General features: G+C 43.9%; 2 protein-coding genes across 5 annotated transcripts in view; one reads left to right on the top strand and one right to left on the bottom strand.

Annotated features, from left to right (window-relative positions):
• Window positions 1–1396, bottom strand: part of LOC119658436 (protein amalgam) — a 174249-nt gene extending 172853 nt beyond the window's left edge. For 2 of the 4 annotated variants that reach the window (XM_038065838.1, XM_038065840.1), the window contains exon 1: window positions 734–1396. The gene's annotated coding sequence lies outside the window, so the exon portion shown is untranslated. The remainder of the gene's footprint in view (window positions 1–733) is intronic. The other 2 variants (XM_038065837.1, XM_038065839.1) reach the window with 1 other exon arrangement.
• Window positions 1397–11875: 10479 nt separating this feature from the next.
• On the top strand, window positions 11876–12850 carry LOC119656957 (ATP-dependent DNA helicase PIF1-like). Its single transcript, XM_038063675.1, has 2 exons — window positions 11876–12023; window positions 12165–12850. Exons 1-2 carry the CDS (start codon window positions 11876–11878, stop codon window positions 12848–12850), a joined length of 834 nt encoding a protein of 277 aa, XP_037919603.1.
• Window positions 12851–14235: the final 1385 nt, after the last annotated feature.

Here is a 14235-nt window from a genome sequence, read left to right as displayed (position 1 = left end):
AGATAAGTAGCATTCCTGCTTGTTCTCTATAAATATATTAGCATGGAAGTCGGCTTCAAACTTCCTTTCAACCATAATAGAAACACTCTTGAGACGACAGGACTTTTTGTGCTTCTAATATTCAGCATTCGAAGTGTTGGCAGTTTTATAGATTATTTGAAATTATAAAAATACCTGATGACACCGATGGAGAATGTACAGATATATCTATACTAGAGACACATATGTACATGTGGATATGTGAAATCCGCACTTAAATCATTCAAATGAAACTTTCTTTCCAGAAAGAGTGCAAATTCGTATGCATCCTTTTTCAGGATTCAAAGTTGACTATCGCAAAGTTCATACAAAAATATCTGAGACCATTCGCTTCAGATAGAGTTAAATCACTAATCAAATGCTCATACATACTATATGTGCCTAGCCAGATAGCAACTACCGACAGAAAGCCAATTTCTTAGTCAATACCACACAGAATAGGCCAGTCATGGAAACCGAATAAACAACTGCATGAGTACGAGTCAAATGTGGTTACTAATTTCTATGCAAATGAGCGCTGGATATGTTCCTTTCGACTTAATTTTTTTTTCGAAAAAGCCATTAAGGATTTCCACACTGCAGACAATTTTTCCATTCAAAACTGGACACTGATTTGACTATTATCTTCTGGAGCCCTCATTAGCATAAAACAGATAGTGGGATATTCATCATGCATGCATTCATATGTAGATACCTTCTGGACGCATTCACAGTGCAATACTCTGTGATCACTGCTGCCACCGTCAATGCAAGGATACAATGAACTTCCTGCGGGTCGCTACTGCATGTGCTGCAGGATCTGATGCACAAACTTTAATTCCACTCACTAATCGTACCGTAATCTCACAAACCACAAGAATCTGAACCACTAACCGCTAGCACAATACGACGCAAACTGCACCAATTCATAAACAATAATCACAAAGGACCTGGGTTGACCGCGAATCTATTGCAAAATGACTGTTAATTCCACTACGAACAATACGAAAAATCCTTATAAATCGAATGCACTCAAATTAAATGTCAATTCACGTATTGAAATCCTGCGATAACGGTCAACTTCTACGTTGCGCATCCTTCAGGTCCTCGCCGATTCTGAAACCTACTGAACTGCTCGGTCGGTTATTCGGGAACGTAATATTACACGCTGTTACACGACTTGCAGCCACGTAAGGACTAAATGATTGCCACGACGATGAGCGTCAATAACGGAAAGATATTCTATTGCTGCTTTCAGACTCTCCATCCAGGACTCATGCAAACCGTTCGAAGGATTTCAAGGAACGAACAAATGAAAACTCGCACTCCACCACGTTCCTCAACAGTGGATAGTTTCGAATCGGTTCTCGTCTTCGGCACTCACTGGATCCTTTTTGAATCTTTGTAACAAACATAGTGCAGACATGCACGCGTCCCGTTAACCAAACATTCGAATGGAATATGCGACGACTTCCAGTTCCATGCTATGCGCAGAATACAGTTCCATGCATTTCTCTTCGCCGAAACGGAGAACCTTCGAACGTACTCCAGGACTTATCCCCGTGGAAGTTCAGGTTCTCTAGGCTCGCATGGTTTTAGATAATTATACTCTGGGAATTTATTCTATGCCATTAAATGTTTCCCCTATTTTCAGATTTTCTGCATTCAATTATTTCACTGTTTGTTTTACAAAGGACGAGGACTTGTTTACACTTTGCGCTTTGCTTACAAGATTGCCAATTATGTGTCCAACTCTTTAGTTATTTGCAGATAAGCATATCAATGCGGTCATACCATGCAAATGGAACTGCTCAGCGTACAGAGTCCTGCGAATTCCGCATTAATGGAATAATGATGGTATTAACAGGATAAATGACGTTTTCATGCAAACACTTTCAGATATAATAAAGGAATTTTTTAAGCCAGAATTTTTTAGACTATCTTTTTTAAAGCATCCCCTTCCTCTCCTTCAATAAAATGTTTTTTTGGAGATGTCAGTGAATGTTTTTTTTTGTAAAGATCCTTTGGGAAACAAAAATGAAACATCAAAATATTTTGTCGCCAACAATTTCCAAAAAACCAAAATTTCCAATTCTTCTTCAATCTCAATTTACTTCGGGCACTTTTCGTGATTTTGGAGTATAATGACATAGGAAAACGGTAGACGTTACTAGACTGGATCATCCCACAAACTGTTTAATTAAGAGTTTGTCTAATTAACGAGGTCATGCAATGCATGCATGCCACCCTTTCTTCTCTATTTTCGCCCCCAAGTAAGATGTGACCTTCTCTGAGTTTGTACTTCAGAAAAAGATACAAAATCTGTGGTAATACCAAAAGCAAAACAACTAGATAAACACGGGTAAAGCCTTGAAATTCTCAGAAACGTGTACATTATCGTTTCAATGTATTCTTTCAGTCAAATGACAGGATAGGTCTCAGGCCGAAAACGTGGATTATCCACGATGGGAAACGCAAAACCTCTGGGATCAAATCCCATCTTCATCTTATCGAACGAACACATAATTAGTAATTTTAAACATTTATTAATCCAAAACATAATTACAAAATTTTATTTATTTTTTTAATTCAATTCAACTCCTTCTTTCTGACAGCTAATTCTCGACTCAACTTCCACGATTGCTCTGCCAGCCTCGTGACTGTCACCCCGCTACCAACAAGTAGGCGAATCACTCAGTCGTGTGAGTTTCACTTCGTGGTGAATTATATCATTATGTTGCGGTGCTCGGACGAATCCCCGTTAATCAGCCCGAGCCTCCATACTACCCCACCCCCAGCTGATACTTTTTTTCTTTTTTTGGGATAGGGTAGGTGAATGCATTTACGCACACAGTGTTGGACTCCCAATTCAGTACGTCGTCAGACTACCAACTAAACACCTCCCCATCGTCAGGAAGCTAGCCTGGAACCGTTTGTCACATTGCTTTGGGCTAGTCCCCGAACTCTCCCGCCTTGCGGAGCCTTCAAATCAGGGAATTCCTTTCACCAACGGGAGGGGAGAGGAGGAAGGGAACTGTCAGTTCAAGGAACCCCCTGCCATCCGGCTCCTCCACCAGTCGAATTCTATCTTCTTAGCAACGAGAAGGGCCCGAACGTAATGGGCAACACGGTTCCACCTGTCAGCAGTCCTCAGCATCTCTTCCACAATGTTGTCTGGAGAGAGATCCCCTGTGTTTAAATAGAGCTGCTGACGAACCCCATGCCTTCCTTTACTTAACTTTACCGCTGATTTTGACTCTATTATCGACTCGCCGAACGATATGGGACGCAGGGTCGGAATTCTCTTTTTAGTCAGGATGACTACTTCGGTTTTTTCCAGTGCAAGGTTGAAACCATGAGTAGTCATCCATCCGCTTACCCGTCGCATCAATATGCCGAGTCTGCTTTGCGCCTGTTCGACAGTGCGTCCAGCAACAAGCGCTGCGACATCATCTGCGTAGCCGACCAGACGCGACTCTTCTGGCATGTCGAGTTTAAGCAGACTGTCATAGGTAGCGTTCCAGAGGTCCGGCCCTAGGATGGATCCCTGTGCTACCCCCGACGTGACCTCCATCCACCTTTGACCCTCAAGTGTTTCATAGAGCAGAGAGCGGTTCCTCAGATAGTCTCTCAAAATCCGTAAGAGATAGTTCGGCACGTTGAAGGTATTGTCTAGTGTGCCTAGAATGTCTTTCCATCTTACGGAATTGAAGGCGTTTCTGACGTCAAGCGTTACGAAGAGCACCACCCGTCGAGCTCGGCGGCTATGTGCCTCTGCTCGTCGAACGGCGTCCACGACCTGCATGACAGCATCAATTGTCGATTTATAATAATAATAATAATAATCGTTGGCGCAACAATCCATATTGGATCTAGGCCTTGAAGTGTGTTAGAGCACTTCATTCAAGACCGCAACGGTACACTACAGTAGACTGTAGGAGGCAATGTGGTCAGCATTGCGCTCGCCCGAGATTATTACCCTGATTTGACTCAGGTACTCATTCACAGCTGAGTCGACTGGTATCCGACGTCAAATCACGATTCAAATTCCACTGTCACCAGTGAGATTTGAACCGTGACCTTCTGTACGGTAGCCTAGTGCTCTAACCGCTCAGCTACCCGGACACTATTGTCGATTTACCTGCCCTAAAACCAAACTGCCGGGGAGATAAATCTCCAGGAATGCGTATAGCTTCAGCGAGTCTACTTCTGATGAGCTTTTCGAGCACTTTCCCAGCAGTGTCAAGCATACATAGTGGACGGTATGAAGACGGCAATTCGGGATCACCTTTCCCTTTAGGGATCAACGCAAGCCTCGCAACTTTCCAACGAGCAGGGAAAAAGCCCTCTTTCAGGCAAGCGTTGAATGCGCCGAGCAGTAGGTCTGGCCGGGGTTGGAATACCAGTTTGTATACGTCTGCTGGAATACCATCGGGTCCTGGCGCCTTCTTGTTTTTCCCTGTTCCAACTCTTTTATGGAGAAAAGTGGACAGTCCTCTGCGCTCTTCCGGCCGACGTCATCATTCCATACGGGGTGCGCAGGGAATAGTGACCTTACAATTCAGTCCACCTGCTCGGCCTTAAGTGAACAAGGTTTCCGCACAGCCCCGATAATCGAGTCCCCACGGATCCCCATTCACCTCGTCGACCAGATCTTGCCAGCAGCGAGCTTTGCTCTTGTTTATTGCGCTGCGGAGTCTCCTTTTGGCTGATTTGTGCTCCATCATTATGGTACATGACTCCCCCCGGTCGTCTAGATGTTGTGTTAAGCGGCGGAGCCTGTGACACTCTTTCCGGAGCTCTGCGATTTCCACTATCCACCAATACATGGAAGGTTTGCCGCGCCTCGATGTCTTCCTGGGCATGGAGGCTCCGCAGACCGTCGTTATCAGGTTCATAACTGAATTTACGACAGTGTCAGCCGCGGCGCCACCGCACCCAGGAGTACCCTTCAGTGTGGCCCCACCTGTTCCCAGAGTTTCGACAAACTTCCCCAGCTGATGCTAGGTTTCAGCGATAAAACCGACTCTTGGCACGCCAATTTTAGGAGCACAGATTAAATCTCACGCGCCGTACACCCTTTTCCCCCGAAACCTCAGAACAGGACACAAAAGGATTTAACCTTGACACGGTGACATTCTTGGGCCTGCCAAGATAAGTGCCTCCCTCGCTTCAACATTTCATATGGACCCTAATATCTGGGTTTTTCAAGAACTTCCGGGAAACATCCACACGAACCAAGACGTGTGTGCAGACATCCAGGTTCCTGAGGATGTTAGCTCTCGTCGACTCGACGATTACCTACCTTGTCGTTCTGAGGTAGCTCAGTAAGGAAGATCCGCTAGGAAACGAGAGGTGACACCTGAAGCCAAGCGGTAATCAAAATCTCTAGCCAAGGTATGACTGCCTGAGTGGTCACAGGGGTTAAGATGTTTTCCCAGTTTCAACTAGCCTTGTCTCAGCAAAAAAGGGTCTACCGAGATCGACTTACTTTCTCTGATAAAATGGCGGCTGAATAACTAGAAAAACAAAAACCTATTAAAAAATGAAAATCAAATTTCGATCGTGACGATCCAACCCCGAGTGAAGGGGCAACCCTAAGGTCATCGACGGGAAACCTGAGTCTGGACTGCTTAACAGACGAGCCGAAGCAGGCCCCTTTTTTCAAAACTCCTGAGCCTAGGCTCCAATCGGCGCCACCTGCTGAGGCTAAAGTCTTGCCCATAGGTAAGCACCCATCCACGGACAGCAAACAGCTTTCGTGCAAAACGCTTTCGGGTAAAATTCCCCCGGGAAAACCGCCTTCGGGCACACCGTCTCCGGAAAAACCTCCGGGCAAACCGCCTTGGGGCAAACAGTCTTCGGGCAAATTGCAACCGCCGGGGCTGTGCTAAGGCTGAGAGGGAAAGATCGTTTGGGGCAACTACGGCTAAGAAGAAACGGAAGCGGCAACGGTCCTCGGACGATCCCAACTCTTGGACACAAAAGGCAGCAAAGACGGCTCAGCCGACAATGGATAGGACTTAATTTCCAGCCAAGGCTATTGAAGCTGATGAATGGCTCTTGTATGACGACTCTAATTCATCCAGTTACGATACTGAGCAGTACGAACAGCTCGGGTGGAAACTCTTCCTAGCTTTAAGGATTGTATCCTCGCAAGGCATTAAGGTTGGATATGAGTCGGTAGGTGTATACCGAAAAATGTTACTTTGCCGACGAAAACACGAACGAGTGGTTGTGGCAGTACTGCTCTTCTCTCGACGATGTGTGGGAGGGTGTGCGACTAACCCTAAAAATTGTCTCTGAGCTGCCATCGTTCAAAAAGTGCTTCCTTTGGCTTCTAGATGAAGTGCATAGTGGTGTTGAGGTTCTGGAACAACTTGGTGTCGAGAATAACCTCAACACCTCCACCTGGATGCTGCCAGGGAGCAAAACAGGACAGAGCCGATAGGCCAAGAACTTTCCTTACTATCGGCGTTCCCGAACCCGAAGAAAGTTTGGGCATAAACGGACCGCCGTCTCTACTATGGGCTAGGGACCATCACTTCACAGGTGTCGGCTTCTAAAACTAATGAAGAGGACGTGCAGCCCTCGGCATCTTCATCTGAAGCGTAGAAGAGGTGCCATATTTCCTAAATAAATTTCCAACATTGTAAAGCAGCGATTGCGCTTATCAGTCGTCGGATCAATAGCTGCAAGACATTTATATACCTCATACAAGTACCGAGGGTTTTTGGTGGGGTTGTCAGGGGCCTAAACTTCCAACATGCTGACCCGTTGTTTGCCAATGGAAGGGATCGACCTCGCTCCTACATGGTGGCCTCAAAAGACTTTCAGGCTAATTTGGTGACCTATGTGATGGCGAGATCACATCGGCTAAACTAATCATAAAAAGTCAACAGCGAGATAAAGAGATAATATGGGGCTTTTACGCACATTCATGAGAGCTATCCAATATGCCAAAAGTGAAGGCATGGGGATAATAGCAGGACGTGATGTCAAAGATAGGAGACTACAACTGTGAGACCGATAATAAATTCTCCAATCTGGGGTCGAAAATTTCAACCGATAACAGCTACGATGATGAAATCCCCGCACGGTTGTTGTCAGCCAACAGAGCCTATTTCAGCTTACAAAAACTGTTCTGCTCGAAACGTCTCACCATAGGGTCAAAGCTCATGTATTCCTCGGAGACTTGGATTCTTAGCAAGAAAAATTGCGAACTCTTGGCCGCGTTCGAGAGAAGAATCCTCTGAAGAATTTTTGGCTCCCTACATGATGGACGATTCCGTAGCCTACATAACGACGAAATCTATGAGCGATACCATGACCAGGGTGTGGATAAAACCCGCCTCAATAGGTAGAAAAAGTAGACGAGGCAGACCCTGCCTGAGATGGAGCGATGGCGTGGTTCAGAACGCCAAGCAACTTTTAGGGATATCGAATTGGCGGACCTCGGCGCAAAACCGGGATGTCTGGAGTTCTTTATTAAGGCAGGCCTAGACCGGAATTGATTCTTAACAGCTGCTATATGCGAAATGTTAGTTTTAGTACTTGATAAGCAACAAGCGACAATTAACGAAGAATTCTACTCTTCTCTACCCTATGCATACGAGCACGTATTTTTTACGCTTCGACTTATCACATTTTCGACTTATAACGGAATTTTATGGAACCAATTCACGTGGTAATTCGAGCTATGCCTGTATCTAAACTATTGCCAATTGCGAGAAAGCAATGTTATCGAGAGTCCAATCACTTAACTTTCCATAGACCCAGAATCTTAGGCCGAGATCGCTGCATTTGTCATTTCTCACTCAAAATGATGAAGGGCAAAGTTTTTCGTGGGGTAGTACAGAAAAAAACAAGTGGGGAAACCGGTAGGTGGACGCTTCAGGTATGAAAGGTTTTGTGTGTTTCCTTTATAAGGACATTTGAGTGTGCATTTGTCTCATTAATACGTATCACGTAATATATGCATATATTATGTGAGAATATTCACTTTCGACATTGACATTCAAAATCTTGAATTTCCAAAGAAGTGGCAACTTTGACCTATTATAACTTTGTTAGTAATAGTGCGATTTCCACCAAACTTGGTAGGATCAAGCTTTATATTACAGCCTACATTGCTTCGTGGTGCTGGGATTAGGGGGGTTCTACAGCCAATTACTGAAAATACTAGTAATGTACTATTATTAACTTTATTTGAAAGGATATGGGCATGGAAGGTATTTCGGAGCCTAGCCACCATATAGTGGCAGCCTATTGACTTTTTCTGAGAATGGCTCCGAACTCCCCGCCTTTCCAACAAAGGTCGAAACTAAAAGCTAAAAGCTTCGAAAAGTACTAACCGAGACCTTTCATTTGATACCCCACATGAGGATATTTTGTGAAAAAAATGTACACCCCCCTTTTATCTGTATGGGTGTGGCGCGGCAGGATCTGCAGCATTCGAAATTTATTTCGGATGTTGCGGATGCGGACGGGTAGATGGCGCGGAACTCTCCACTCACTCATTTTCGGAACGCACCAGGGGAGTGGAGAATTAGCGGTGGAAAAATACCGTTGGTTGGGACAGTAAGGACCGCATGGAAATAAGCCGGTCTCTTCTGTTCCCAACCGCGGCGGCGTAAACATCACATTAAATTAAGTTAAATTTTTGTGTTCATTTTTGAATAGACTGTAGATTCTGATTCCTCTTCTCCGTTTTCTTCTTTTCAAAGAGAAAGGCCCAATAAAACAAAATATATATCTACGATAAATTCCGAAGATTCAATCAATCGATGAAGTTGTGATCAAATCAGAATATGGGGACCTCCCTTTAAAGTCGACATAGCATGACGTAACTTACTGTATGCGTGAGCGTTCACAGTTCCCACCTTTCCAACTAATTTGGTGTCAATCGCTGCTACAGCCTCCGAGAAAAATACGCGTGGGGTGATAAACAGGAAGCTCAGCTGTAAGCAACACGTGCAGTATGTTTGCGATAAATTATCCACTGCTAGTATGGCCCTAGAGAGGATGATCCCGAACGTGGGAGGACCATGGCATAGCTCTAGGTTGCTTATAGTCAGGGTGGTGACCTCAATCATGCTTTATGCGACCCCAGTTTGGATGGAGGCGTTGTGGAACTGAATGCTCTGCCTTCAGGACTGTCTCAGATGATGCAGCATTCGTCATCTCTGGAATGATGCCAATTGACATCTTGGTAGATGAGATGGCGGACATACACAATGCGAAACCAATCTCTCCCTCATCGCGGACGAAAAAGGCTGAAAGGGGATGATCCATAAATAGATGGCAAGAGCGGTGGGAACACCCGGGAAAGGGTTAGTGGACTCACAGGCTCATTCCTGTCATCAAGGAGTGGTTGGAGAGACGACACGGTGAGAGTAATTATAACCTCACCCAGATTCTCACGGGGCATGGAGGATATCGCCAATGCCTGCACAGGTGTAAATTGGAGACCTCACCCGATTGTCCAAATTGCAAAGGACCCAGAGCATGCATTCTTCCACTATCCGAAATTTGTGGAAGAAACGAAGAATCTAGAGGAGACTCTTGGAGAGCCTGGAGAGATGCATGATCGTATCTACCAAAATAAATTGCGAAAGGCAGAGAAGAGGAGAAAAATGCAGCCACGTACGCCGCGTATAGAAGAAAGGGAATTAAGCTTAAGGTTGTTGCACATGAAATGGCCGATTTGGTACTAAAATTTGCAACGACTGTAAAGCTTACAAAAATTTATTTAATTAATCAAAATAGGTGCCAGTCGATTCAAAATACTTCTCCCAGCGAGATAAAAAAGCATATATGCCAGTTTCGTAGAAGTCCAATTTTCAGAAGTTGATAAACTCATTGAAGGCAATTTTGATGACCTTTTCTTTCCTCAACTGTTCATCATCATCAACGGCGCAACAACTGGTATCCTGTCTAGGCCTGCCTTAATAAGGAACTCCAGACATCCCGGCTTTGCGCCGAGGTCCACCAATTCGATATCCCTAAAAGCTGTCTGGCGTCCTGACCTACGCCATCGCTCCATCGTAGGCAGGGTCTGCCTCGTCTTCTTTTTCTACCATAGATATTGCCCTTATAGACTTTCCGGGTGGGATCATCCTCATCCATACGGATTAAGTGACCCGCCCACCGTAACCTATTCAGCAGAATTTTATCTACAACCGGACGGCCATGGTATCGCTCATAGATTTCGTCATTATGTAGGCTACGGAATTGTCCATCCTCATGTAGAAGGCCAAAAATTCTTCGGAGGATTTTTCTCTCGAACGCGGCCAAGAGTTCGCAATTTTTCTTGCTAAGAATCCAAGTTTCCGAGGAATACATGAGGACTGGCAAGATCATAGTCTTGTACAGTAAGAGCTTTGACCCTATGGTGAGACGTTTCGAGCGGAACAGTCTTTGTAAGCTGAAATAGGCTCCTCAACTGTTATTCCGCCAAAAAATGATCCAAATGCCTAAAAAGATGGTAGTCTGTTGGCGAAAAGTCCGATGATAAATGAGGCGGAGTCTTATACTGCAATTCGTTCAACTTTTGAAGCGTTGTTCTGGATTCATGAGGTCGTGCATTGTCGTGAAGGAGTATCACATCATATATGTTGACTAATCTCGGTCGTTAAATACGCAATTTTTGGCGCATTTCCTAGTATTTAGCACAATATTTCTGTGCATTTATCATTTTTTCAGATGCCAGGAAAGAATCTTATATATAAAAATCAATTGCTGTTCGTTTGTCTCGCTAAAACTCGAGAACGGCTGAACGGATTTATCTTATCTTGGTTTTGAAATGTCCGTGGAGGTCTAGGGAAGGTTTAAAAGGTGAGAAAAATTCGAATAATTGCCGGTAAAACCCTAAAAACAGCACTTTTCTTCTTCCTATAGCAACGAACCAATTTGGCGTATCTTTTCATTTGCGAACCATGAAAGACACCCTACAGTAGTCCATTTAGAAAATGGTCAACGAGTTTATATTAATGAATCGAACGCGGCAGACAGAGCCACGTCCACCGTCGACAACATTAACAAGTTTCTTCAGTCTGTCAAACTGATGATTTTGCTCGCACTTTGCTGTATGCTGACATGCCACGCTATTACACCTGGAATGCATCATCGAAATCGTTTCAGCGTCGAAAACAAGGAACACCAGTTGAAGGACATCCAAATGTATTTTCTTCAGACGCTCTGGGTCGCATCTACACAGTACATCCAAATAACGATGAATGTTATTATTTGCGGTTGTTGTTGGTGAATGTTCGTGGTCCGATCTCGTTTAAACAACTGAGAACAGTTAATGGACAAATGTGTGAGGCATGTCAACTATTGCATTTACTTGAAAACGATTCGCACTGGGATGATACGCTCAAGGATTCCGTAATATCTTCATCGCCGCATCAAATTCATACATTGTCTGCGATTATCATATCGACATGTTTCCCCTCGAATCCAAAAGATTTGTGGGTTAAGTATAGAAATGACGTCTGAGGATGTTTTGCATAGTGTGCGCCGTCAAACTTTGAATCCTACACTACAAATGACTACAGAAATTTACAATGAGACATTGATCATGATAGAAGATATGTGTTTATTGATGGCAAATAAAGTATTGTGATCTGGTGGAATTTATTTCCTTGATGCTCCCGGAGGAACCGGGAAAACGTTCTTAATTTCATTGCTTTTGGCGAGGATCAGATCGTGAAATGATGTTGCTCTCGCGTTGGCTTCATCCGGAAGAGCTGCGCCTCTGCTAGAAGGCGGGCGAACTGTACATTCTGCCTTGAAATTACCATTAAACAGGCAAATTACCGAAACACCAATTTGCAACATCGCCAAAAATAGCGCAATGGCCAAGATCCTACAGGTATGCAAATTGATTGTTTGGGATGAATGCACAATGGCCCATAAGAGGTCACTGGAGGCACTGGCCAAAACGTTGAAAGATCTTCATGACAACCAAACTATTTTTGGTGGGGCCATGATTCTGTTGTCAGGTGATTTTCGTCAGACTCTTCCAGTTATTCCCCGATCAACTGTTGCTGATGGACTAAATGCATGCCTAAAATCATCGAATTTGTGGCAGTATGTAAAGACACTCCAATTAACAACTAACATGCGAGTATTTTTGTAACAAGATGAAACTGCGAATGTGTTTGCGAAGCAGTTGTTAGACATTGGAAATAATAAAGTTGCAGTGGACACCTCGACCGGATTCATCACATTACCCACAGATTTCTGTCACATCACAGATTCAAAAGAGGAGCTTATTCAGCCTGTTTTCCCAGATATAGCGCAAAAGTTCAATAACGATAATTGGCTGGGTGAACGAGCAGTATTGGCGGCGAAAAATAAAGATGTCGAGGATCTCAATGCGACCATTCAGAATTTTTTTCCAGGACAGTTGGTTTCCTTCAAATCAGTCGACACCGTTATGAACCAGGATGACGTAGTCAACTATCTCACGGAGTTTTTAAATTCACTGGAATTATCTGGATTACAACCTCACAATTTGCAGTTAAAAATAGGGTCAGTTGTCATCATGCTGTCTAACATTAATCAACCTCGACTGTGCAATGGAACAAGACTGGTTGTGAAAAAGCAGATGAATAACGTCATTGAGGCAACAATCATAAAAGGAAAATACAAAGGAGAGGATGTCTTGATCCCGCGGATACCGATGATTCCAGCGGATTTACCATTCGATTTTAAAAACTTACAATTTCCACTACGTCTGGCCTTTGCGATAACCATAAATAAATCGCAAGGACAATCGTTAGAAGTTTGCGGAATCAACTTGGAGTTTCCCTGTTTCGCGCGTTGATAATTATACGTCGCGTGTTCGCCTGTCGGAAAACCGTCCTCTTTGTTTATTTACGCACCAAAAAACAAAACAAAAAATACAGTTTATGAGAAAGCTTTAAATTGATTAACAAACTGTATCATAGCAGTGTGTGTCTGTCAATATCAAATTTACTCGTAAACCTTATAAATAGCCAGTATCTCATGATGTGTCGAAAATAATAATAAAGCTTCATGCTTCATTCACAATATGCTTTTTTACTAAAAACGGATTCGTTTTGTTTGTTTTAAAATTATTTTATACAAAAGTTTAGGTCTTTTATTTGTCGGTTGAGGCGGTACGAAGCCGGGTAAGCTAGTAGTGAATAATTCCTGCTGTAAACCGCCAAACACTCACCATTACCGTCTTCGGATGGAGGCTCGGTTTCGGAATATGCTTCGGTGGCTCATCAGCATCTAGCCATTGTGTTGATCGGCGACGATTGTCGTATAATATCCACTTTTCATCACAAGTCACTATTCTGTGCAAAAAGGGATCGCTTCTATTGCGAGAGAATAAAGAACAGCAAATTTCCAATCGAAGCGCCATGTTTTGCTCCGTAAGGGCTTGCGGAACCCATTTGTCGAGCTTTTTCACCTTTCCAAGTTGTTGCAAGTGCCGGGAAACGGTCGAATAGTGTACGTCCAGTTTCTCTGCAATGTCTCTCACAGACTGAGTTGTGTGGAGTTCGACTAGAAAACGCAGCTCGTCGTTATCAATCGATGGTCCTGGATGTCCGGGTAGCTCACTTTGATGGTTTACGTCACCTGACCGGAATTTTTCGAACCACCGCCGTGTGGTTCGTTCGCTTACCGTATCAGCTCCAAATGCGCTGTTAATGTTCCTGGTCGCCTTCGCTGTTTTATGACCGAGTTTAAACTCATATCGGGAAAGTATACGTTCTTGGCTCTTTTCCATTCTTTTTAAGGTTTCGTGTAAAACAAAACCTTATTAAAATCGATTGAATGTCTGTCTGTCTGTCTGTCTGTCACACGCATTTTTCTCCAAAACGGCTAAACCGATCCGAACGAAATTTGGTGGGCGGATGGAATCTATGAAATCTCCCGCAAACAGCGAGTGGCATAAATTTAGGTGGAGTTTAAAGGGGGGCTCCCCTACATGCAAAGAGGGGATTCAACAATTTTTTTCACTGGATATAGTCGTGTAGGGTATCAAATGAAAGGTCGCGATTTGTACTTTCCGAAACTGATATTAGCTTTGGCATAAGTTGCAAAGTGCGTGAGTAAGGAGTCAAAATGCACACACTTGAAGTGAGACAGGACTCATTTTCGGAAACTACCCAACCTAAAAATCCGAAAAGAATCAAAGTGGTGCGCCTAGATGAAATCTAGGCCTCAAAATATGTC

This window comes from Hermetia illucens, chromosome 5, assembly GCF_905115235.1.
Source record: "Hermetia illucens chromosome 5, iHerIll2.2.curated.20191125, whole genome shotgun sequence".
Lineage (NCBI taxonomy): Eukaryota > Metazoa > Arthropoda > Insecta > Diptera > Stratiomyidae > Hermetia > Hermetia illucens.
This window is presented reverse-complemented; position numbering and strand designations above follow the sequence as displayed.